This window comes from Poecilia reticulata, linkage group LG6 (assembly GCF_000633615.1).
Source record: "Poecilia reticulata strain Guanapo linkage group LG6, Guppy_female_1.0+MT, whole genome shotgun sequence".
Classification (NCBI taxonomy): domain Eukaryota; kingdom Metazoa; phylum Chordata; class Actinopteri; order Cyprinodontiformes; family Poeciliidae; genus Poecilia; species Poecilia reticulata.
In genome coordinates, this window is record NC_024336.1 from 25672228 (window position 1) to 25699199 (window position 26972).

The following is a 26972-nucleotide window of genomic DNA, read 5'->3' on the forward strand; positions in this document are numbered from 1 at the left end:
TTTCTTTCTTTCTTTCTTTCTTTCTTTCTTTCTCTTTCTTTCTTTCTTTCTTTCTTTCTTTCTTTCTTTCTTTCTTTCTTTCTTTCTTTCTTTCTGTCTTACATCCGAGCGGAACACCACATTTAATGTTGACTTTTGCTTCATAGATAATTTTCAAGATCAAATGAAAAGGGAGCTTTCCTACAGGGAGGAGATGGTGCAGCAGCTTCACATCGTCAGAGGTGAGAAAAATAAAGCAAATGAGGGAAAAGTCACAGCAGAAGTTTTCAAAGATGTGTGCGTAGTTTAAATTCAACCCAATTTGCCTCATTCTGTCCGTTTTCAAGATCTTGTCTACTTTTACTAAAATTGAATTTACAAATACGATCTATTGCGTCCTGTCTCATGGCATAGCTGAAGGATGTTACCCTCAAAGCAATGATCAGTCCGCCAACAAAAAAACGTGATTTGCTATAAGCTATGGTCTCTTGAAATGTCTCTCAACCGTCTTTTATTGTAAATAAGAGCACGGATATTGCGTATCTATAATCTTCCGGAGCCGTTTGCTTGTGCACTATTGATTGTTTTTCTCCTTCTAGAAGCTCACGACGCTTTACACCATTTTTCCTGCAAGATGTTAACTCCTCGCCACTGCACGGGATCCTGCACATTCAAATCTCCTCTGCTGCCGCCTTGAGTATTGGACATATTTATTTGTAAGGCAGATGATGGGTGAAAAGGATCCATCTACCGCTTGTGTTAAACACCAGAGGTTGGGGGGGAAAAAAAGTGGAATATAAACATCAGCGGAAAGTTGGAGGAACTGAACTGAAAACAGACCAACCTGTAATTATTTGTAAGATTGAAAGAAAAAAAAGTGTATTACCACCCTCAGTATTTATGAAACCTTCCTGCATACGTTGTAATTTTTTTTCTTAAAATTATGCCATCAACTCATTTCATTTTTGTGGCAAAGTGCAATGACAGTGAATGTCCTATCTTGAAATTAATTATCTATGGGTTTTTTTTGTTCAGAAATATTTTTTTTCTCTTTTCCTCTATTACAAATAAGTATGTTATTACTTTTTGTCTTTTCTTTTTTTTTTTTAGGTCAGTCACTCACATTCAATTAAATGCACTTTAAATGAGTCACGGGAAATTACAGCAAAATACACTGTTTGGTAGTTGTATTTGTTTTTGACGAATGGGAAAAACACATAATTTAGAGGAGGAAATCTGTGCATCTGCGTCCATATATTATAATAAGAGTAGATTATTTGTCCCTGTAACATTTGTTTTCATTGTTGAAAAATAAATCATTTTATTGAAGAAACGTGGCACATTTTGGCGTCGGTGTGGTAATTACTGTCAGTTCTTTGTATTTTAATTTTTTTAAATCAACCCAATAATATTATCCTGCGTAAGTGCTGCTTTGTTAGACTAAAAAAAATCACTATGTTGCTGATTGGTCGAAGTAAGTTTTCACTTGTATATTGTGGTACCGTAAAGTAACATAAAATAACCCAATATATTGATTTTTTTTTTTTTTAAAAAAGTCACCAGCCTACGTTTTCGTCTGTTGGTAACCTACAAATCGTAATATTTTCACCTAGGATTAACACGTCTCATAACTAATGAGATCATTCAGACAAAACAGTCAATTTTAGTTTAAAATTATTTAACCACTAACACTGTGTCCGTTTTATTCAATTATGCTTTCGTTCATAGTTTTAAAAACATGCGAGTGATTACTAGCGTTACAACAGCGCCCCCTTCTGGGATTCGCAGAACAACATTCAGTCCCTTGAGGGAGACAGTGTTGCGCATGCGCACCTAATGTAACGAGATGGCGGAGAGTGCGGAACTGAAGGTAAACCTGCTCTGTATTTTAGCTTGCCGAGTAGATGTTTCAGTCACTGGAACTTGCATTTTAACGCCACATCACTCTTGGTATTCGACAGCAAAGAGCTGAGTTGGGTTGTTATGGAAATATATGATGAATAAACAACTGAGCAGAAACAACCAGAATACCGTTAGCTTTCTGCTAAGCTCGTTAGCATTAGCTTTGTTATTGTTGCCGACGTTCCCGTTAGATTTCCCCTGCGGTTCTCCTGATCAAAATCTAATATATCGCTTTCATTAAGGATGAAACCGTAACGATTGCCAGTATTTTAAATTTAACAAAGCAGCAGTTTCGGCTACCTTTTATTATTTTTACACTAATGTTCGAACGGTTATCTGTTGAAAATGGGCCATGTCTATTCCCTGGAAGAGAAGCGCATGTTAACTTGAAATATTGCTTCCTTTTTCTAGGAATGGTAGTCTCTGATAGCAGATCCGGTTATATGATAATGCTTGGGATGTATATCCATTTAAAAATACATGGCGATGGTAAAAAATGAAGAATTTGGTTTCTTTTAGGACAAATGACAGCATCGCATAGCCAATGGTAGCTAGTGTATGCTAACTAAATCTGTTATCTTCCTCACCATCCTATTTTCATACATTGTTATTGTACCCTGCGCATGATAAGTGCTTTCTTTAATTTAATGAAACCACACTTATGTGCAGAAATGCTGCTCCTGCTTTATAATAGACATTTACTTTGACATAATTGTAGCTGTTAAGCGACAGTTATTTTTGGAGAAGAAAAAGGAAGCTTATGCATTGATAATAAAACAGCTGCTATTCTTTGTATAAAGTACAAAACATTCTTTCAGGCTGGGTCTAAGGTGTTATGAGAGTGTTTACATCTAGATTCGTTTCCTCATGAAACAGATAAAAGTTATCCAGGTTTATAGTAACTTCAGAATTGTCTAAATTCACATATCAAGATAACATACCCAGAGATTAGAATATGCTAAATTGACCTTGATCGTCTGCGACTGGTGATTGGCAGGACAAATATATAAAAGGCTATGTTTTTTTACCCTTATTCTTTACATGCATCAAAAGCTATGAACTCACTCCATCTTTGGCCTCAACGCATTAACCATGCATATGCTTTGAAGTAGAGGTGTGCCGATCGATCGGCCACCGATCATAATCGGCCGATTTCCGTGAAAAAGGGTATGATCGGTGATCGCCGATCACGGTCTCTTGTTGCCGATCACACAAACYGRTCACCTGCATCTCATTTCGCAGCCTGCATGTGCAGCTGGTCTCCTCTTTCCTTCACACTGAGCAAACGCGCAGCAACAAATCCTAAGCGACGTTCAACTATAACGCAGTGAATGAATGGGGAAGTTTGCGTGTTGCGGCGGAAAATTGAAGCACGTCAAAATGCATCAACACGACTCATCTAATATGACATTAAAAACAATGCCATACTTCAGTGGTCCCCAACCTTTTTATTACCGCGGACCGGACAAGACTTGGAAAATTCTGCTGCGGCCCGGGGTGGGAGTGTGTGTGTGTGTGTGTGGGGGGGGAGGGGTGTTCCCGCTAAATCCTGAATATACCCAATTTGGGTTGTCTTGGAGTTTTTATCGCAACCTGTGGGGTTTTTTTCCTGTCTGGGAACGAGAATACGACCTGCTGAATGTGACAGGTAGCCAATCAAAAAGCGCGGTGACGTAAGAACAGAGGGGAATCCCAAACAGCTGACAAATGCAACTGAGTCCGGTGGATATCGGAGATGATATGTGGAAATGTTTATTATTAAATCTAAAGTTCATTATTATCTTTATTCAGTTAAAAATGTTAACTATGAAAAAACATTCACCTCCAAATCAATAGTGCAGCAAATAGAGCGACTGCTCCCGTCGTCTTTTATCCACCGGCTTTTCTTTTTGTTACGTCTTTTATTCAAATGACTCCATAAACTATCACTATTGCTTCTACATGGTTATCCGTGTTTGGTTATTCTAAATTCCCGCTATGTTGGGGGTTTTACTGGATTATCCTCTGGAATCGCGATGTTCGTGACTGGAATCGGTTCGTGTTGCTCCTGCCTTGGACACACGAACCGATCGAACCTGTTTTACTTTTATCAGCTCTGTGGTCACAGAGATTTGGAGAATTCTTAAATCTTTCCTAAATCTTTCCGTCTAAACCAGACTTAAGACTCGAGCTCTACTCATCTCCTCTCGACCGCAGCCCAAACGCTCTGACTCTGGTCGCTATGATAACGTTTACATATCCCTTCAAAATAAGATACAGATGCGCCACAAAAACGAACATTTTACTTTCATGAAAACTTTAACTCAGGATACTGACTAACGGGAGCCCTGAGCTTGTTTCTCTGCAACTAGACGGTCCCATTTGGGAGTGATGAGAGACAATAACACCTGAAGTGTTGCTTATATCCACAGCCTGCTTGGTCTCTACGTGGTGAAGCAGTTTGAAGCTTCATTACCTCATTAGCAGCTGGTCGCCGCATGTTACGCAGAGCGGGGTTGTAATGTGGGACTCACCTACCGGTCCGGGATAAATCCATTCTCCTGTCTCTTCTCTGGGCCTTTTCCCCTTCACAAAGAAACTTTCCAAAGACATCTGATCTGTTTCTTACTCATTTCGCTGCTTGTGGGCTCAATGTTGGCGTGCAAGTAACAGAGAGAATCCGGTTAAAGGATTTTCAAAATAAAAGATCCTCCAGTCTCAAATAATACATAAAACGGAAATATTTCACTATTTCTTGCCCAATTGGTCCACGGACCGGGTGTTGGGGACTACTGCCATACTTGACGGGAGTTTGGCTACATCGAGGCTCACTGCAGTAAAAAATACATATGGAGGATCCGATAGCAGGTAAAGCAGCGCACAGCTACAAACACTCACTCGGATTAGCATGACGGTCAGAAAGCTAAACAAATAACCCGCAAAATTATTTAAGTCTTCGAGCTGCGATGTAAGACGCTGGTTCTGCTCTCGCTGTTGAACCGCTGCTACGCACTACAGGTAGTAATATTTCACAGACGGAGCGCCGCATCTGCTCCACCTGGTAGTGACTCTCACACCGAACCTCTGCTTAAAGCTGCAGCATCAAACCTGTTTAAAGCTGCAGCATCAAACCTAATAAATACATTTTACATACGTATTAAAACTTTCGCTGTCCTAACATGAGACAGATAATCTCAGAAAAAAATAATCGATCTCCTCCCTGCTCTGCATAATTACTCCGCTCAGTCAGAAACAGCCAATCAGAACTAACAGTAATCAGCTAGCCGCCATGCTATCAGGAAGTTTTCATTCAGTAACTCTGGATTGTTTATTGTAATGGAACCTGTATTTGCCTTTGAATGTTAAGGTTTTATGCTTGAATTTTTTGGCAATGTTGAGAGGTTTTATTTTGACTTTTTGCATTATTTAGCCTCTCCAGAGCCTTCATATGTTATCAGTCTGTTAAAGATAGTATTACTGATAGCAGTACAATTTGCACAATGCCTGTTGTTTTTTTGTGGGGGAAAAGTTATTAAAAACAAGTTTTTGTCTAAATTAAGGTGAATTCATGGTTCCTTTTTCCACATAATGTAACCGGTAGTGTTTATGTTTAAAAAAATAATTATGTGATTGGTATCGGTGATCAGTATCGGTGATCGGCCCTCATGGGTGATCGGAATCGGCAGGGAAAAAACCTGATCGGCACATCTCTACTTTGAAGCTAAAGTATGGATAATCTGATCATTTTTTTCAAACTACTACCTCTATATTAAACTGGGCAGGAGAAGGCTGATGGAAACATCTCTGTTTTTTAAATGTTTCATATTAAAGAAGAAAAAGTGCTACAGGTTATTTAATAGAGGTAGTAGTTTCATAGTGGATTAGAAAACTGCGTTTTCCCAGTTTTTATAGATCCTTTTCCCCACTCTTCATTTTTCCACCAGCAAATGGTAATGAGCCTTCGAGTTTCTGAGCTCCAAGTGTTGTTGGGCTATGCAGGACGGAATAAGCATGGGCGCAAACATGAACTTTTGACCAAAGCTCTCCACCTACTCAAGGCTGGCTGCAGTCCTGCTGTGCAGATGAAGATCAAAGAACTCTACAGACGGCGGTTCCCAACCAAAATGGTTTCGCCAGTGGACCTAGCTCTTCCCGTTGTTCATTCTGCGTCCAGCTTGCCCACTGGCCTCGCTCAGCTAGGATTCGACGGCCACAGCTCTCCCTCACCACTGCTGCCTGTTTCTCTTCTCGGACCTAAGCATGAGCTGAGTCTGCCTCACCTCTCCTCCGCCCTGCACCCTGTACACCCTGACGTCAAGCTCCAGAGATTGCCATTCTACGATGTTCTAGATGAGCTCATTAAGCCAACAAGCCTGGGTGAGTCCACAACCAGCTGCTCAGCTGTGTTTATAGTTATAACATTCCTCCTGCTTTGAGCATACCACTGAAGCTTTGAAATCACAGGTACAGCTAAACAATGAGTCTTGAGAGACGTGCACACAAAAAAAAAACTTTCTGTAGTTTCTCGTCTGACTTTGTGTTTCTGGCTTTTTTCTCAAAGTTTCAGACAACAGTCAGCGCTTCCAGGAAGCATGTTATGCCTTTGCATTAACACCACAGCAAGTTCAACAAATTAGCAGCTCAATGTAAGTGAGAAAATAAAGGCACAAACAGTGTATAGTGCCGCTGCTATTTCAACGTGTAAAATTCCTAACTTTGAATTTGTTTTTGTCATTGTATTGTGTAATAAACCGATGATTCTAACTTTTCAGGGACATATCTGGGACCAAATGTGACTTTGCTGTTCAAGTTCAACTAAGGTATTTCCAACACACACTTTATTTTGAGTATCAGTCTAGTGTTTGACATATTTCTGCTTTAAGCTCTAAAACATACAAAAACAATAAAAACATCACTGAAATCCTGCTTGTAAGTTCAAGTGTCATTTAAAGCCGTTCATACATCTGGAACTTTTCTACATTTTGCCATTTTAAAGACCAAAAAAAATCAGAATCCACTTGTTTATTAGATAAACAAACAGCATCCCGAAGAGTAAGGAGCGTAGCAGACGGGTCAGGAAATAGTTGCAGAGGAGTTTAAAGCGGAGTTGAGTTGTAAAGCAATGTCACAAGTGTTGAAGATGGAGGAATGTTTAGTTCTCTCCCTGAAAGTGGAGCGTGAGATGACTCCAAGCCTACTAAATAATGGATTCAACATTTCCTGGCTCACTTAAAGATTGAGCCAGGAGAGCGTCAATCAGAACAACAGCCAGCTCTGTAACTCTTGAAGAGAAAATCTGTTGATGGAGGCATCCGCTCCATAAATCTGATCTTTATATGGAAGAGAGGAAAGAAGAAAAAGACTGATGAAAAGGTTTTTGAGAAGTCCCTTAGCCTTTTTGTGCCTGACAGTCTGACAGCTTATGGTTTTAAAAATATCCCATTTTACATTAGTCTCTCACCAAGGCACACATTTCATTGTAAAAATACTCTCATATCACTATAAACAGTAATAAAATACATTTTCAGGAAGTGCTCTACATACATCGCAAAAGAAATCCTATATTATTGAAGTAAACCTAGTTTATAGTGGAAATGTTTGTCTATTAGAATCCAGTTGCAGTTACTTCACAGTTAAACCGTAATCAATTATTATTATTATTATTATTATTATTATTATTATTATTATTATTATTTTATTTTATTTTATTTTTTATCATTTTCAGATTTTGCTTATCGGAGACGAGCTGTCCGCAAGAGGACCATTTCCCCCCCAATTTGTGTGTGAAGGTTAATGGCAAACCATGTAATCTCCCAGTAAGTCTAAGCCTTATTTTGCTATGGTTTAGAGTTTTGTGTGGTTTCTTTTTATTTTGCTAATGTGAAATAAACGTTTTTTGTGTGTTTTATTTTTTATTTTTTCTGTTTACAGGGATATCTCCCTCCCACAAAAAATGGGGTGGAACCAAAAAGGCCCAGTCGTCCCATCAACATAACGTCTCTTGTCCGGCTATCTACCACTGTCCCCAACACAATTGTGGTGTCTTGGACATCAGAAATCGGAAGGGTGAGATTACTGTATGAGAATGTTGAGAAATAATAATAATGGAGCAGTATGTGAGCCATCTGCATGACATTTGTGTTTTGTTTTTGTTTTTTTTGTTTTTTTTTGTGGTCAGTGTTTTTCTATGGCGGTGTATTTGGTAAGACAGCAGTCATCTGCAGTGTTGTTACAAAGACTACGGGCCAAAGGGATTAGGAATCCTGACCACTCAAGAGCCTTGAGTAAGTAAACACTTTGCTTAATAGTAAAAAAAAAATGTTGGGCAATAGAAACAACTTGCTTTAAAGCCATAAATGAGCAGTGTATATATCAAAGTATCAAATTTTGAGTTTTTCTTTTCTTTCAAATTCTGGTCTTGACTTGAAAGCCAAGAAGACCTTTTCCAGTTTTAATTAAAAACGGCTGTGCTGTAGGAGTGTTGTGACTGAGATGTGCTTCACTGACAAAGACTTATTCCATAAAGTCATAATTATATTTTTCAGTCATTGTTTACGTCCAGATTTACTGTGTCTTGTTTTGTCTGGTACAATTTTATGACGCATGTCTTAAGTGACATAAAATTTGGATAAAATGTGACACGACCGTTCTGGCTGCAGACGTTTTGACAACAATTGAATACATGTCCGATTTGGGATATATGGCCAACAGTTTTTCCCACATATGGAAGTGGTACAAATAGTTGTTTTTTGTGTGTGTGTGTGTGAAAAGATTAGAATTGGGCCGCTCAGACTTCCTTGAAAAAGTCGGATATAGGTCGCATGTGGTGAAAAATATCAGATTTGGGTCGCATTTGCCTGCTGCGTGAATGTAGCCTTTGTTCTTTCTGCGCTTCAACACACCTGAGTCAAATAATGAGGTCAGTAGCAGGACTGGAGAAGTTGACTGCAGACTGAGGAGGTAACTCAGCTGCTTGACTTGTCCTGTGTTGGACCAGAGACATGTCTAAATTTGGCAGGATGAGGGCCTGGATTTAAAGATCCCCCACTGTAAACCTTCAAAGAAAAACACATCAAAACCGCTTGAATTTTAAGAACACATTAAAGAGGAATGAATTTAAGCCATATTTTACATTGTTGACATCACCTCGGTCTGTTTGTAAATGTTAAAATGAACCGTCCTCCGTCTCTGAACCTTTCTTCACAGTGGCTTTGAAGATCTATAGTTCCTTTAAAGTGGTATATACAACATATGTTTACCGTATCTAAACTACTATATGATTTCAGTTGTTTAGTGCTCCTTTTTGTTGCTTTAATTCATCTAAATGTTAACCTAACTTTACTGTTTACTGAAGGTTACATAAATACGCTCGTGGTAAATATAGATGGCTAAGTAGATGTTTAACCTTCTTTCTCTCTTTCCATCTGACAGTCAAGGAGAAACTGACAGCGGATCCAGAGAGTGAGATAGCGACCACCAGTCTACGAGTTTCTCTCCTTTGTCCTGTAAATACTCTTTAGTACTATCCTGCTCATTTTAAGTCTTTGTGATCACAATAGGGTTTTAATTTAAAAAGGATATTATTTGTGCTGTGTAACACATAGTATCAAAAAGAGGGACGGATATTAAAGAACCAAACTGTGCTATTTGGGGTTTATTATTAGGAGTCGGTCACATTTTACTAACTGCTGCTCTCTTGTGTTTCTCTTTGTACAGCTGGGGAAGATGAGGCTGACCATCCCTTGCCGATCAATGACATGCTCACACCTACAGTGCTTTGATGCTACACTTTATATCCAAATGAACGAGAAGAAGCCGACATGGGTGTGTCCGGTTTGTGACAAGAAGGCTCCATATGAGCATCTTATTATAGATGGGTGAGCGCCATCGTAATTCATGTCAAATCTTCTAAAATTTGGTTTAAAATATCTGCTATGACTAGAACGCCCCATCTCCTCAATTTTGTTCATAAAACTTAAAATTATTGTTTTTTTAACTCTACATCCTGGTAGATTATATCTGAAAAGGATAACTGTGCAGCTAGCTGCGGAATAACACAGCAGAATATTTTCATTATTTTCAGAATGTAAGAAGCAATTTTCCATCATTTAAAGTTTGTGTAACGTGTTGCCTGTTGCATCATTTTCGAAAAAAACATGTTTATTGCAATATTGTTGAATATTCCAGGGATTATTTCAGATGAGATTAATCCAAATAATCCCAACTTGTCTTTCTTTTCCATCACTAAATTGCGGCCATCGTGGCCATGAAGATACAATCCATCAAATCAGCCAAATAAATTATTTACCTCAGACCATTAATGTATAACAACATCTTAAATATTGCAACAGAAATGACACTGTTGTACATAAGGATATTGCACCGGCTATTACATTTCAATCTATTGTCCAGCGCTACTAATAAATATATATTGTGTCTTGAAGGAAATTGATCTAAATTGTGATGAAAGTGAACATTTTGGGCGAAGCTTGTGTCAAAGGTGTTTACAGGTTGCTTGTTTTCACAGGTTGTTCATGGAAATCCTGAACAGCTGCTCTGACTGTGACGAAATCCAGTTCAAGGAAGATGGAAGCTGGGCCCCCATGAAGTCAAAGAAAGAAGTTCAGGAGGTGTCGGCGTCCTACAACGGCGTGGACAGCGGTGTGTAGCTGGCGCTTTCCGCAGCCTCCCAATCCAGTATCGATCCTTGAACACAGAGTGAAGTTTCTTTCATTTCGCTTTTCTGTGGGTAGATTTGTCCAGAACAGACTCGCATGAGCACAAACGAGGGTCGTCTAACGACAACAACAAGAAAGTGGATGTGATTGATTTGACACTGGATACCTCCTCAGAGGACGAGCAGGACGACGAGCCGCCTCCGAAACGGGTCTGTCCCTCGCTCTCTCCTGTTTCCCCGCCTCCAAACAAAGGGTAAGTTTCAAAATCACTTTGTTAGTTTTCGTTTAGAAACATCCCGAAAATTAGAAGATCATCAAAAAAATTGATTTATTTTAGTAATTTAATTCAAGGAGTGAAACTCGTTTACTGGCAAATAAAGCAATGTATTTCAAGTAGTCATTTTGGAATTGAAAACACTGAATTGAAATACGTTACGATTCTTTTAATTTAGTGAGATGCACATGAAATGTCTCTGATTTTGTGCTGCATTGTCTGTGTTTAGAGTGTTGAACCTGCACAGCCAAGCTTCACCCGTGGCCAGAACTCCCAGCATGCCCCCTGTGGAGAGCAGCTACATTCCTCCCCCGCCTCCTCTTATTCAGGACTACCGCCACTATTATCACACAAGCGATCTGCCTGGTAAAGCTGGTGCTTTCCCCTAATTTCACTTAATCAAATCATCTAAGAAGTGCAATTTCCAATAATTTTACCGCTTCTTGAATCAGAGTGTTATTAAAAAGGTGAATGAAGTTTTATGATTTATTCTTTTTTACAGATCTGAATTTTTTCTCCTTCCTCCAAAGTGACAATCAGGTATGTCATTTATAAATGTTCCTCTTACATCACTGGATTGAGTGATATTGACAGTTAAAAGCAAATACATTTATTTTATTCTGTGAAATATATGATTTAAATGATTCAATGATGATACCTTATACGTTATACATGTTTCTGTAAAAATCATCTTGCAAAGTAAAAATTTCACTCTGTTTACGCTATAAGTTAGCGTTTGTTACTTATAGGTTTTGTTGTTTCGTACCCATCACAGGGACATTTTAGAGCTGCTTTTGATATTGATTAATTTAAAAAATATATATATATTTTCATAGACTACTCTGGGTCAGTTCATTCAAATATGTAATAATGGGAAAAATTAACTGACATTTAATACCGCTCTGAAAAAGTAATTGGCTAGTAAATATAATAAGTGGTTGAGCCTCATTTGGTGGTGACAGCTGTCATCAGCTGGAAAATGAGCCTTTCTACATCATTGTGGAGAGATTTTGACTCACACCTGTCTGCAGAATTGTTGTACCGTATTTTCAGCACTATAAGGCGCACCGGATTATAAGGCGCATAGAATAAACGCTACAGTAGAGGTTGGAGTTACGTTATGCATCCACTAGATGGAGCTGCACTAAATGGAATATCAACAAAACAGTCCGACTCCGGTCGGTCGGCGAGGAGAGTCTTCCGCGACTGGGCCGGACGATGGTCACCCTTCTCCGTTCGCGCACAGCATGTTCATGGAGAACGTGGTGCTAAATGACATGCAGACGACCTGATTATAGACGGTCGGTAGATAGATAGGTCAGTCAAACTTTATAAACAAACCAGCATTCTGACAACTATCCCAGCATGCACCGCGCGCTTCTTCTACGGGCGAAAATGAAGTCGGCGGCTGCTTACCGTAGTTGCTAGACCTGTTGTGGCTCAATATTGGTCCATATAGAAGGCGCACTGTCGGCTTTTGAGGAAATTGAAGGTTTTTAGGTGTGCCTTATAGTGCGGAAAATACGGTAATTTAGCTACATTTGAGGTCTTCAGAGGAAGTTTGAAGTCATGCTACAATATTAGTGTTTTTATTTTTTCCCACAGGTCCAGGTTGGTTTGGAAAATTGTTTTTTTCCCTCATAATAAGTGAAAGCGATAGTATTACTTTGTTTTACATTAGATCTTGTTTGACTTGAAATGTCTCTCTTTAATAAAGAAGTGAAAGATTTTCACTGCACTACAAGCACATGAGCATGAAACAGTTTGTAGGCATGAAATAGACATTGTAAGAAATGAAATGGCTATGTGATTTGGCAAAGCAGCAAATTGAGCCAACCCCACTAAAACATTGAGTTGAACTTCGTGTCGTGTGGCTTGCACTGTGCGTCGCTCTACCGCTGGTGGCTAACAATGACTCCTTTGTGTCGTGGAAGCATTACAACATGGTGATGGCTGCTGCAGCGGCCGCATCAGCGTCCGCATCGGAGGACCACGACCTGCTCCTCAACCGCTTCCTGCCCTACAGCTCCTCCCAGATGCTGCGGGAGCAGTCGTGCACCCCTGGGGGCAGCACCCTGGCGACCGCCAACGGAGGCAGCAACAGTGGCAGCACCAGCAGTTTGGTGTCTTCCAGCAGTCTACGGGAACGCGACAAGGAAAGAGACAGCCACGGCCTTTCTGGATTGTCACGGTCCTCTATGGAGGCAGCGGCGGCGGCGGCCATTTACGGCTCCTTATCTGACGTTATCTCTCTTGACTAGATCCACGTTGAACTGAAGCACAAGGGAGACCTCGAACAGGAGTTCTTTTGTAAATATTAAAAGTGGAAGATGAAAGAATACAGTGCTATGTACAGAGAGGAAAAATCTATTTTCAATTTTACTTATCATATGTATATAAACTTGGGACGCCTCTTGTCCAGTGCGTTACTTCCGTTGATATTTTTGTGTGAATACTGAAGACTTTTTCCACACCTCTTCATGTGGTCTTTGATTATATTGTAGCTTTTGTACCTGGTTTTTACAGTTTGTTTCGATATTTTATGTCAACGGCATTATTTCAGCATACATGCACAGTCCCCAGGCAGTCAACACCAAACGGGACATGTTTAGAATATAAAGAAAACAGGCTTGTTGTTGATGAAAGGTGAGCCTCAGCAACACGGGAAAATGTGTAGCACTTTATGTTCTAAATGGTGTCATCTTTGTCATAATGTTTTGACAGCAGCAAGATTGGCCATTTGTTTTATTTTTTATTTTTTGCCATCATTGTACATTTATTTTCTCTTAACACATTCATGCTGTGGTTGTTGTTTTTAAAGAATTATTTATGATGTAAGTTATATTAGGTGTGTGCTATTTTTGAAAGAAGCATTCCTATGCCTCTTGGAACTGTTGCCACTAGAAATGCAGGAGAGAGTGCGTGATCCTTGTGTTTCATTGCTGCTCTCTTTCTCTTCTCGCTCATCTTAGTCGAATCAAAGAACAGTGAACACTGTTTTGTTGCTCAGACTCTATGTAATCTACACCTTAATTGGGAGAAAGTCAGGTTGATCAGACTGTTTCAGTGTGTGAATGAAGGGCACTGGTCCAGCTAGCACCCACGATTGGACCTTTATATATGGTAGATATAAGTATATATATATATATACTTGCAAAAGTTAGCATTTTTCTTTAATGTATAACTGTTTATTTTGTGTATTACTCAAAACTTAATAGAAAACTAGACAGAAGTGACCAGCTGACAAATTTCTGCTCCACATACAAGACATGGCTAGTTTCTGGTCAGTTTGAAAGGCTATAGCTGTGTTTATTTTTTTATTTTATTTTATTTTCAGTTTAAATAAGTAAATTACATTTCATTATGTTGATGTTTTATTATAGCACTTGTTTCCTTTTGTTTTCGTGCATCGAATCTGTGTGGAGCAGTTAAGCGTTACAGTTCCCAGTTAGTCGTCTTCAGCTTTCTCTGTCTGCTGGTTACCTGCAAGCTCACCTACTTGAGTGCTATGCGATTCTGTAGTGAGGCCACAGGATACATAGTCTTTTTTTTTTTCTTTCTTTTTTTTTTTTTGGTTTTTAATGTATTTGCAACAGCCTTCAAGATTACTGTGATAGTTTAGGTTTTGAGTGAATCACAACATACATTTTGGCCCAGAGGTAAAACAACTTTAAAGTCATTATGAATGCCTCCCTTTTTTTTTTTTGCTTTTCTCCTTGACTTGTCTTTATGATTAGGTTTATTTATTATCATATATACTTTCTGCATTGGTTTGATTTGTGAATATGCATTGCTGTCATTGTATGTGATATTTCTTTTGTAATTATATAATTATTGCTATTTAAAAATATCACTGTTGCTTGACATGCATTGTAACATTTTTAGTTTCTGTCTGTTTTGCTATAAGATGATGTCAATAACTCAATAGACGCTTTGATCATTTTGAAAAGAGATGAGATCTACTGTGCTGATTGATATTGGCAAGGATTTAAGCCTGTAGAAAGCAAACAAAAGGTCTTTGCAGGCTTAGTTCTCTAAAGATTCCTCAGTTACATGAGGCATTAAAAAACATTTCACATAATTTTTAAACAGTTTACATAAGTAAAGCAATTGGTTGTCTAACATATTAATTATAATCACTAGTTTGGCTGTAGCTGCTGGATAAAAAGGTTTCTAAATTTGGATAGGGGTAAAGGATGTTAAAACCTGAAGTAATTTTTAAGTGAATTTTAATGTCCAACACTTTGGGCTTTTATAATGTGAGAGACATTCATTGACGCCTCTAGTCAAGATGTTTAGACCTAAGATAAATTTATGTTTTATTGCAACATTATATTACGGAAGCACTTAGTCTTCTCAATTAATCAAGAAACTTACCTGTTTTCACATTCTCTTGAGTTTGTGATTATAAGAGGGAGGATGCTTTCTCCATCTAACTACACAGATTTTGTTAAAGATCTGTATATTTGTGGTTAAACCTGTGTTTATCTGTAAAAGAAGCGGGTTTAAAAAAATAGTAAAGAAGAGGCGGTATTTGCTCGACAGGTTTGATTGAAAGTTAATAAAATAGGCAAACATCAAACTAAGATGCTGCATTGGTGGGTTGAAGATAAAGATTAGAAAGTCAGGATTAATAAAGAAAAACTTGATTTGACTTTAAGCAGTTTACTTGTGAAGTCCTCATTATTTCATGTTTGTCGTTTAACATTTTGCACTTTCGTCCCAGTAGGTGGCGGTTACGTATATTATGCTGGTTGCCAACCACCAAAAAACATCCACCGAAGAAGAAGAAGGATGACGTCATTGGATAGCGGCGCCGCGGTGGACTGGAATGGGACCTGAAGATTTTTCCCAAATTTTGATAGCTTAATCCATGAATGGCGCCGAAACAGGACCCGAAGCCTAAATTTCAAGAAGGTATGTAATTGTTTGTTTGTCGTATTGTTTCGCGTGAGTTTCTGTCCGCTTTAAAGCGCCTAAATATGGCAGTTGTTGGAGGTGGAGCGGCTAGCCGTCATTGTTGCAATAAAGACACAACGGGTTGTTATTAATTAGATTTGATAGTTTTAGCCGTGTATCCATGGCTTCAATGAAGCTTCTGATTTAGAGTGCATTGTGTTAATTTTAGAGAGAGTTTTAACTTCATTCAGATAGCGTTAGCTACTGAGAGACTTCACCGCCCACCTCTGACAGTATTTTACTAAGCTAACCGTTAGCTCAAATCTTGCTGACTTTAGTCTTTCTAACCATTGTCTATTGTTGCCATTTTGAGTATATGTACATACAGATAGTATTAGTTTTTTTTGTTTGTTTTTTTTTATGGAAAAGCGAACCAAGCTAGGAATGCCACGCTTACTTGCAGCTGAAAAATCCGTACTTCGGAGCAGAAGTACCCGCCAAGAACCGAATTGTTTTGTTTGATAGCTTGCCATAATCTTCATATCAGCTCGGAAGAATATACATCTATGACGAGTAACTGTTTTGAAAGTTAACGCTAAAATCAAGATGAATGCCTTTTTTGATAAAGTACAGTGTACGGAAGCCCAGAATGACCATAGAAGTTATTTGCAAGGTTTAAAAAAAAAACTACAACCTGAGCCTTTTTTTTTTTTTACTTCCGGTATATTTCTTCAACGCTAAAGGCCGGACAAAACAAGCAACTCAAAAATGATGTATTGCAATGTTTGTCTTTTTTTTTTTTTTCTTTTGACTGGTTTTGGTAAATACTTTCAAAAATAATTTACTCGGGTCTAAAGAGCAAGTGAAAAGTTTAGTTTTGTACACAATTTTCGGAATTTTTGTAACTTCCGTCTGGTCACAATTAGTAAAATGCGTCTCACCTTCTGAAGGCGCTGACCATTTCGTTCTTTTGTTGTGTTTATTTTAAAGCCAAAATGAATCAATTAATGTCTGCCTGGATATACTTATTACCACTTTGGCAATCAATTAACTAAAGTAATCATGAAATATCTTTATTTAGTTTAACCAAGAGTAATTTTACTTGTCTGCATAATCCCTATCAATACTTGACACAGTGGGTAAGACATTTTTTACACATAATGTAGATGGGCAGAGACAAAATAGCAACATGTTGCTGTTAAACGGGAAATAGCAAATTGGCTAATTGCTCCAGAGCCTCCATCAGATCACAAATAAATGACACAATGATCTGGACTCGGTTCAATTTTCTTTGCTTGAGTCAGAAATTAGATAAAAATATTTTAAAAGTCATCTGTTCTTTTTTTGTTTCTGCATGTTTTTTAAGGAGCTAAAAAAAATTATGTAGATGGAAAAAAAATCTTAGAAACATAATTTGTAGGGTCATAAGAAAATAAGTTTGTCTGGCGCTAAAACATGTCCTTTCCTGTTTATAGTTTTTCATATTTCTTCAGTGGAACTTAATTGTTTTATTTCCAATGCAGGTGAAAGAGTGCTGTGTTTTCATGGGCCATTGCTCTACGAAGCTAAGGTAGGCCTCCTTAGTTAAACTATCCTTATAATCGCCCTCTTGATTTTTTTTTTTTTTTCTTTCAATCTTGACAGTAATTGGTAATTCTCTTTGCAGTGTGTTAAGATTAATATCAAGGACAAACAGATCAAATACTTCATTCATTACAGTGGTTGGAATAAGAAGTGAGTGTTCAGCTCGGATAATAAATGTCTACACTTGCATATTTGTAACAGTGGCTTGAGTACTCGAATAATATTTTCTCTTTCAGCTGGGACGAATGGGTTCCTGAAAGCAGAGTTCTGAAGTATGTGGACAGTAATCTTCAGAAACAGAAAGAGCTTCAGAGGGCCAATCAGTAAGTCCACTATGATGTCATGCATTCAGTCTTTTCCGTTTGATTTAATCTGTTTTGTTTTCTCTCCGTAATTTTCTGGAAAATTGTCTCATTTCATCAGAACCACATATTCTTAACTACACTTTTTTTCTCAATTTAGAGACCATTATGTAGAAGGGAGAATGAGGGGAGCTGCACCGAATAAGAAGATCCCTGCTGCATCGCAGAAAAATGATGTGTGAGTGATTGTGCCATTGTTGGGTTTTTTTCCATCTCCTCTTTTTTTTTTTTTTTTTTTTTCTTTATCAAACTTCATAACAGAAACTTGAGTTGTGTTTTATTTTTTTTCCAGAAAAACCAAAAAGAACAAACAGAAGAGTGAGTATATATGTTGCTTTACTCTTAAACATTAAAAGTATTTAAATTAAAAGAGTTGATTTTCGCCTACATTAGACGTGTTAATTAAGTAAATGTGTGTGTTTGCAGCTCCTGGAGCAGGAGAGGGAACAAGTTCAGGAGGAGATCCAACCCATCCTCCCAGGAAGAAGAGAGCACGAGTTGACCCAACTGTTGAGAGCGTAGGTCCAGGATTCCATATAATGACTACGTTCAGAGCATAAAAACAACATATTTTTGATCCTTAAAGGACATCATTCATATAAGGTGCACAAATGAAACAATGTTTTGTTTTGTTCTACTTAGGAGGAAACCTTTATAAACAGAGTTGAAGTTAAGGTAAAAATCCCAGAGGAGCTTAAACCGTGGCTTGTGGATGACTGGGATCTGATCACACGTCAAAAACAGGTACATAATCAACATTTTGTCATATTTCCATATAGAGTTCTCATCACACTTGCGGTGCATTTGGTAAAGAGTCTGGTAAAAAAAAAAAAGACTCTTTAAAAAGTTCATGATTTCAGTCTCTTCAATAATTTTATCCCAGAGGTTATGGAAGAGAGAATATTCCTCAGAATCACATTTTCAGCTATTTAGAGTTGAGTTTTTTTTCTCTGTCTGTAGATATGTACAGATTTAGGTAGGTGGCTGTTTTTCTTCATCCCATTTCCTGGTTTACAATGACCAGCACTTGTCCGGTCTGCTTGAATGTCAGGTTCTCTTACATTTTTAAAAATGGCTAAAAGAAATTGATTACTGTTGCATCACCAGGCAAACAGGAAGTCACGTATTACTAACTGAAAGTTTTTTTACCCTTGTATTAGAATTTTTTCCCCCCAGATGGGTAAATAATAAATAAAGATAGATAAAACCAGGGTGAGATTATGCTGCAGCAATAAAATACATATTTTTTAAGGCTTTTAAGAGTTCCAGTAAGTAAGCCACAGAGAGAAGCTTCCAAAATTATGTTTCAATTTGTTTTTCTTCAGCTTTTTCACCTTCCAGCCAAAAAAAACGTTGACGCTGTCCTCGAAGACTATGGAAACTACAAAAAATCAAGAGGAAACTCTGACAGCAAGTAAAGACTTGCCTTCATATTATTATTTTTTTCCAGGATTTGTTTTATAGCCAGCTCCAGAAATGCCAAGAGAAACCTATGTCTTTACCGGTGCAACTTGTTTTCCTTCAACACCCAGGGAGTTTGCTGTGAATGAAGTGGTCGCCGGTATCCGTGAATATTTCAACGTCATGCTGGGGACGCAGCTTCTCTACAAATTTGAGCGGCCTCAGTACGCAGACATCCTGGCGAACCACCCCGACACAGCCATGTCTCAGATCTACGGCGCGCCTCACCTGCTCAGACTTTTCGGTAAACACTCGAAACAAAAGAAGAATCTTTATAAAGAATGGTTGTGAATAGCAGCAGTCAACAAAAAAAAAATAATTCAGATGCTTCAACTGCTTTTAGGCTCAGTTTCATCTCCTACATTTGGGTTGAGAGATTTTGAGAAGAATTAAATCGACAATGTATTATGTTAGTTTAAATAATAGAAGAATTAAATTGACAATGTATTATTCAGTTGATTATTTACATACCTTTTGCCTCATTGTCAATATCTTAACTTATTACTGAAATACTGAAAACGTATTACTGAAAGGTGATATTTATCAGTATTATATTTTTTTCTAAGATTATTTACAGAAAAATTCTGTCCCGTCTTCAGACGGGACAGAATTTAGGCCATAAATAAATTGAATTATTATTTTTGTATATCAACAAGTTAATAAATGTATTTGTAAGTGTTTTAGTGATGGTATATTTTGATATCTAATCAAAAATGAAATGCAATTAGAAATTTTTTTGGAAGCAGTATATGATTATTTAATCTGTTTTTGAGTTTTGTTATAGTTTTTGTGCTGCATTGCAATTTGAAATAATTTAATGTGGCTCGTCATGGTAGATCCAAACATGTGATTGGCTGACCTCCATAGCAACCAACTCCACTGACTGGTGGACGGCGATATCAGATAAATTTACAATGTGTTGCAGCATAAGACCATGACATTTACATAAACAATTACTTTTAAACAAGCTTATTTTGTGATTATTAATGCATATTTTAGGTAATAACATGAATAAAATGCATAGTAAATAAATGCTGCATTTTCCCTTCTTTAATGTTTATAAAATATATTCCATTTGACTCAAATTTTAATAATATAGTTTTGGCACTTTTGTACCTCTTTATTCAAAAATCCATTCAAAGTTGATGAATTTTTTGTTTTGACAGTGAGAATTGGGGCCATGCTGGCATACACTCCCCTGGACGAGAAGAGTCTTGCGCTGCTTCTCAGTTACCTACAAGACTTTCTCAAGTAAGTTCTGGTAACTTATTCAACAAGCCTTCAAATGAAGAACCTGCAGCATAATCGAGCGTTTGTTTCTTTTTCAGGTATCTCGTTAAGAACTCTGCGTCACTCTTCAATGCAAGCGACTATGAAGTTGCTCCTCCAGAGTACCATCGAAAGGCGGTCTAAATTTTATTTTATTTTTTTAGTTAGATCTGAAACCTTTGTGTGTTAAAGATCAGAAAACTCTTTCAGTTGAAAAGAAACGACTTTATTTGAAGCACAGATTTTGTAACATTATTTTTGCTTCTCAGAAGAATCATGTGTGAATGAAGTTGGGTTTTTTTCCAAGAGGAACGCTGCTGAGAACTTTTTCCCCCGTATTGGTATATTTTTGATTACCACTTTTATGTTTACTTTGCTTTTTTGTCTGAGGCTAATTCACAGATTTGGACAGCACCGTTTTTTTTTTCCTTCTTTTTCTTGACTTGAAACAGATACTGGTTACAAACGTCCTGGAAGCAGTTATTTTCTAATAAAAGTCTTTCATTCGTTTCCTGCTGTGCTGTCTTTTATAGTCCCACTTGGTTTGTTTGACGTCACTTTTCTATTCCTTATTTAATTAAACTGATATGTAGTTATTGTTAGTAACACCTGTCTACCAAGATCAAATATAGACTATAATTCATTGGCTTTCTGTGTCTAAAGATGGAAATTTTGTTCATTGTCTTGATGAAATTAGCTCAATCTGAGTCAGTTTGGTTAGAGGAAGTGTGTGAACAACAATTTTTAACTTTTGCCACAAGGTGGACAGGAATATACTTTGATCCAAGTCATTCAAATGGTTTTCTTCCAGGATGGCTCCTTACTAAACTCTTATCGAGTTTCTCATCCACTCAGGAAAAAACATTAATGCGCCATAATACTGCCACCACCATGTTTCACTTCCGGATGTATTTTTGTTGTATTATAAGTTCTGACTTTTAAGCAAACTGGTTGACGTTGGAAGATAATTATGAATGGAATAAGATATTGATAATTCAAACTCTCGGGAAGAATTTCAAACAAGCTTACTTTACCTTGAGACGCAAACTTTCAAGACTGTCGTATCCTGCTCTGATGGCTTTTACCACAGTGTAACTCTGCAAACATCTAACATAAAGGCTGGTGGAAATAATTTTCTGCATTTGCTGTTTTTTTGTTTTTTTTTGTTTTTTTTTAAAGAACATAGTATATATTTTGAAGTCAAGTTCTTTCTCCTTTCTGCCGCCTCCATTTGTTCCCCCGCCCCCCATTGTTGTGTCTTCACACCATGAAAAAGAGAGAAACCAAATATTAGCTTGAGGCTGATTTGTGGTTTCATCTGTGAGACACTTGCATTTATTATGGCCAGAACAATTTTAACTCTTTTTCTTCTTTTTTTAAAAATAATTTGTTTAATCCAAGTTTCCCCAGCCCTAACCAGAAGCAGATGTGTTTTTACTGTAGAGTTCTCACTTCGCTGCACCCTGATGGCTTAAAATAAAAACACCATAAGGAAGAGCCACATTTACTGGGGCCTCCTCTGAAAACCCACGTACCCTGCTCCTTGTTCCTCTTGCGTTACTGCCACAGCTAATCCTAAACATAACGGGTCCGGCCACCCTCTGGGCCGTCATGTAAACCAAGAGACAAAAGAGCCATTTAGTGGTGTCATTATTCAGAGAGGGACAAATTATACATTGTTTGCACAAAACACCACTTCTTAGTGTGATGGATGGTTTTTAGCTATTTTTGTCCTAGTAGTTTCTGTTTAAAACGGATTGAAGATTAGTCCTAATGCACCAGAATAGCTCATGTTGGAGGTTTTGGAGATAAAGTCCAGACTGAGACGGTTTGAACGTGTTCAGAGGAGGAACAATGGTCATATCGGTAGAAAGATGCTGAGGTCGAAGCCAGTGGGGAGGAGGCCAAGAGGAAGACCAAAAAGGAGATTTATGGATGTGGTGAAAGAGGACATGAAGTTAGTTGGTGTGAGGTTAGAGGATACGACTGTATGGAGACGGATGATTCGATGTGGCGACCCCTGAAGGGAAAAGCCAAAAGAGAAGAAAAAGATTTATGAGCACAACTGCTGAACATGTGAGAAGCCTTGAGATAAATTCATCTTTTATTGCACTGTCTAAAATTGTAAAAATATGGTTTTAAACTCTGTTGACCTTATTTTGCCACAATTATCAGTAGCCCTGACAATTCCTTTGAAATACTTAGATAAATCAATGTGCATTTAAACACAGCTCTGGAAAAAGTTAAGAGACCACTGAAAATGATCAGTTTCTCTGATTTTACTTTTTAAAGCTATATAGTATGTTTGAGTAAAATGGACATTGTTCTTTTATTTTGTGAACTACTGACAACATGTCTTAGAAATTTCAAGCAAAAAATTGAGATTTATTTGCAGAATAAATCTAATAATGAAAAAGATGCAAAGCTTTCAAACCTCAAATATTGCAAAGAAAAAAACAAGTTCATATTAATTTAGAAACAACAATACCAAGGTTTTAACGCGGGAAGAGTTCAGAAATCAATATTTGGTTGAATAACCAAGGTTGTGTGTGAAAGAAATGACAAAAAGTATTAAACTTTCCCCAATGTTCTATTTTTTCAGATATACCTGTAAATTCCTTGAGCTTAAAATAATTATTGCAAATTATAGTCTAATAGTTCTATATTATATATAATAAAGAAATATATTGCAAATATAAACAATTCACATTTTGAATACTCCAAATCAGACAAATGTGCACCAGCAAAGAGTTGCAGTGCCGTTTGGAGTTGAAGCTTATTTTCTTATTTCCACGTTTTGTAAAATTAATTTGCCACTCAAAGTCATTTCCTCAGTCACTTGTTTTCACATTGTCATCTTATCATCTGTTCCACAGCTGCTGCTGTTGCTTCGAAAAGTCTTCCACCTATACAGTTTGTGTCAGTTCCTACTTTAACCACCAGATGGCAGGATTGTCATCCTAATATATCACCAAGCGGGCATTTGTTGTTGGTATTTTTCCTGATTTTGGTGTTGCTTTCTGTTCTGGCTTTTTAAATTTTTTTATTTAAGATTGGTTGCACTGTAACAGAAGCTCGCTGATCCAATGTCTCTGGAGAAAGATGGTATTGTTTGGAGTATGTCATGCCAATAACAATAATTTTTAAAAAGCCTGCTAACTCAACCGGGCTGCAAACTTAAAAGAAAATCTTGCAGAGACCCCAAACAGCTTGGTCTTATTAGACATCGAGTGTTATCAGTTTATCTTGCTGATGAAAGCCATTTGTGTTACATATGACTCCTCCAGAGCGTATCCATCTGCTCCGAGCTCAGTCTGTGTTTAATGTGGTTGTGAATGTTTCCCCAGACTGGGACTTAGTGGTAGACTAATTACACAACGGGCAGGCAGCCTCGGTTGTACGCCGCTGCCAGAGTCTTGTGTGACTGTATGTCATTAGTACTGGAAAAGTTCCTCGGCCACAAAGGGCTGCGGTCACCCTGGGCCTTTAAAACATGAAAGCTGCCATGCCGCTCCTCTGTAGAAGGAATTTGCAAGACATAAACAGCCTGTAAAATGGAAAATCACATCTGAGCCTGTTTGTTTTCCTGAAAGGAGGCCAGAATTGGTAATTCTTACTCAGATTCTTTCCAATAACAGTGAGCAGTCCAAATAAAGGACAAGGACTATTTGATCCATCTGTTTTCACTGTGGCGTAGTAGTGGTTTTATGCTTAAGATCTCAACTTGGCTGGGCGGAAAGAAACTGTAGAGACTTGAGAACATGTTGAGGCCTTATTTATTTAATTTGTACATTGGGTTTATCACCTGTGTTGTGACAATATTTCTTTTCTACAGTAAAGCCAGCTGCAGAGCATGTAGTATATTCACTCTGTCACCGTGTGTTTACAAAGAAACCCCACTAGGGGAATTACAACATAACACTGCAGCATTATGTTAGTTTGTATTTTTTACATGTCACACAAAAAATACAGACTTCATTCAGCTCCTTTTCTTAACACGCAAATGCATGTTTCTTACAAATGTGGCACAACTTAAAGGAAAATGAACAAAAAGATGTATTGGCAAGAATCATTACATTATAGAAATAATCAGTTCAGACACAAACTTTCTTGCTTGTTGTGCAAATACTGTTTGCACAAAAACTATTAAAAGAAAGAAAGAGTCAATTTAACAAAAGTTAGTTTTTTGAAGTAAATATATATTAAAAAATGTCTGACATACAATGAAATGTACAGTCCAGGGGTTAGAATACGTCCCCCCACCCGCTTGAATCTTTTTGCTAATTACCTCACAATCATTAAAAAAAAAAAAAAAAAAACAAGTTTTCCAATTTCATGTTTGCATGGAAAAACTTTTAAATCATGACTTTTTTGGTGGGCTGCACAGTGGAACAGCTGTTGGACCTGTTGCCTTGCAGCAAGATCCTAAGTTCGAATCGAATTGATAACGTATCAATACGTTATCAATACTGTATAGTTTTGGGGTTTTTTTCTGCCAACCAAATATTGAAATTCACCTCTTCTGAAAAAGATGCACAGCGAACAAAAGAAGCCTTTCTCTGAAACATATTCCTAGATGTTCTAGATGACACACATACAAAAATACCTTCTCTGTCAAACCGTGTTATTTCTTTACAAGCTAAGAGGATCTTTGGTTCCAACTCTATGTTGGCCAAAATAATGCAGCAGAACTGCAAAGGCCCTGAGCTTCACCTCGTCTAGTTAGTGTCCAAGTGCAAATTAGCCCTCCGGCGAAACAGTTAAATGCTAATTTAATCTACGGGGACTTCACTTCTCTTTCCTCACATCACCTTGGTGGAAGAAAATGGTGCTTCCTTTTGATGTCGAGCAGAGATGTAAAACGCTGTGAACTTGCAACTGAATATCTAAAAAGATAACCCTCCTTCTCTGTCCCTCATTAGGCAGAATGTAGAGCTAAAACACCTTTTCATGTCACCACATGTAAACAGCTTAATGTGTACCTCTTTCATCTGCTGCTGCCCCAGAGTCTCACCGCTGCTTTGATCCACGCCTGAGTGTCTGAGCACGATCACACCTCTTCACAAAAAACAAAAAAAATGTTTCCATTTTAATTTGGATTTTTCTCACAAACTCGTTTCTCAACACCTCCACTCGGACGATGAATGCAGGGTGAACGCATCTAATCATTTTTGACACCTTTGAGGACGTTTCAACAAAGAGCTCTGGAAGCTTTGTTTTAGTCTGCTCTCAAAATAAGTCTAATTTTCTTTTTCTTTTTTCTTTTGTTGAATTTACCAGACCTTAAAATACATTACATTTTCATAAGCAGGATTTATTTTCAATGAATATGCTCCAGCAGACCAGTGTTTAAGAGGAGCATCAATTTATATGAAGATGTTAGAGTTATACATTAACTGTGCAAATAAAAATTTTTTCTTTTTATTTATTAGTCACCAATGAATGTAAATTAATTACACAAATAAGTCAGGGTTCTGTAATTGACTGGAAACTGATGCACAACATTTCTTTACCCTGCAGAGGGCAGAATTGGCTGATAAATTAGTAATTAAAAGAAGACAGCAGACAACACTTATAGTTTCTAAACATCTACTGGATGGGGATGCCAAAAGTGCCACAATCAGATAAACAGACAAATAATTACATAATTATTTATTCAAAATAAAAAATAAAAATAAAAAAAAATATGAAGGGTAAATATTTCAAAGGCAAAACTCATGTAAATGTCAATTACACTATAAAATATAATTCACTAATTTCACCTCAAGTCCATTTCAGACCAATCATCTTGCCTAAATCAATGTCAGACCCGCCCACTTCTATGGAATGCCTCTTGGGGCAAAACCGCGTGAATATTTCACGTGACTGAGTACGATGCAAAGGCAATGTGTAAAATATGTGATGTTAACCTGTCTAATATGTGTCAAAATCTCGTGTAATTAACATGTAAGCTACGCATAAAATAAATGCGTTGTTTGCACAAACAGCCTCTGTTATTGTCCCTTTTAGGCAACGTAACTTCCTCTGAGTTTTATTCGCAGCTCTTCTCTTTGGCTGTTTCTGATTAAGGGCTAAAGCGGTTTAGCAAAGATGGGCCGGGGGTTCATCCCACCTTTCTATCCATTTCATGAGTAAATATATAAGCAGATTGAATGAACGGTTGCACTGAACTACTCTTGTTTTAGCTTCTTAATCATATTATACAATACATACATTACACAAAGTGACATGGACAGTTTGAGTACCGAGGTCAAGACAAATCCCTCACTCCGTCAGTACAGTTCTAGGAGCTGTCATGGCTGGGGCTTTCAAATGAAATGTTGGCATTAAAGGAAGGAAAAAATATATTTCTAAACGCTTAAGTTAAATTCCATCTGTTCCTGCAACAGGGCATATTTTTGTCTTATGCTTTTTACTTGCAATAAATTCCATAGTGTTGCGGTTGTTGTCCACAGTAATAGCTTTTGCATTTGCCCTGGCAAGCCTCTCCTTCAGCAACCCAATATATATATTTTTGAGAAACCTAAGAAAACTCTTCTGTTTTATCCAAAAATCTCAAATAACGTTTAAAGGTCAAAAGATAAG

At 37.6% G+C, this 26972-nt stretch overlaps 3 protein-coding genes across 5 annotated transcripts in view; all 3 read left to right on the top strand.

Moving 5' to 3' along the window:
- The window catches only part of skor1b (SKI family transcriptional corepressor 1b), a 6313-nt gene extending 4997 nt beyond the window's left edge, over positions 1–1316 (top strand). For 2 of the 3 annotated variants that reach the window (XM_008412185.2, XM_008412187.2), the window contains 2 exons: positions 147–221; positions 579–1316. In XM_008412185.2, coding sequence (XP_008410407.1) covers positions 147–221; positions 579–676 — 173 coding nt within the window. In that variant the 3' untranslated portion in view covers positions 677–1316. The remainder of the gene's footprint in view (positions 1–146; positions 222–578) is intronic. The other variant, XM_008412186.2, reaches the window with a different exon arrangement.
- A 472-nt stretch (positions 1317–1788) lies between these two features.
- Positions 1789–15472, top strand: pias1b (protein inhibitor of activated STAT, 1b). Its single transcript, XM_008412184.2, has 14 exons — positions 1789–1849; positions 5805–6237; positions 6422–6506; positions 6633–6680; positions 7586–7676; positions 7792–7926; positions 8039–8144; positions 9292–9365; positions 9577–9737; positions 10388–10521; positions 10614–10791; positions 11042–11178; positions 11315–11352; positions 12747–15472. The coding sequence occupies exons 1-14, from the start codon at positions 1826–1828 to the stop codon at positions 13071–13073; spliced, it is 1971 nt and encodes a 656-aa protein (XP_008410406.1). The 5' UTR covers positions 1789–1825; the 3' UTR covers positions 13074–15472.
- A 119-nt stretch (positions 15473–15591) lies between these two features.
- On the top strand, positions 15592–20897 carry morf4l1 (mortality factor 4 like 1). Its single transcript, XM_008412183.1, has 12 exons — positions 15592–15729; positions 17235–17281; positions 17378–17445; positions 17532–17618; positions 17758–17835; positions 17950–17975; positions 18084–18175; positions 18300–18401; positions 18983–19071; positions 19190–19362; positions 20285–20369; positions 20447–20897. The coding sequence occupies exons 1-12, from the start codon at positions 15690–15692 to the stop codon at positions 20529–20531; spliced, it is 972 nt and encodes a 323-aa protein (XP_008410405.1). The 5' UTR covers positions 15592–15689; the 3' UTR covers positions 20532–20897.
- The last annotated feature ends 6075 nt before the right edge of the window (positions 20898–26972 follow it).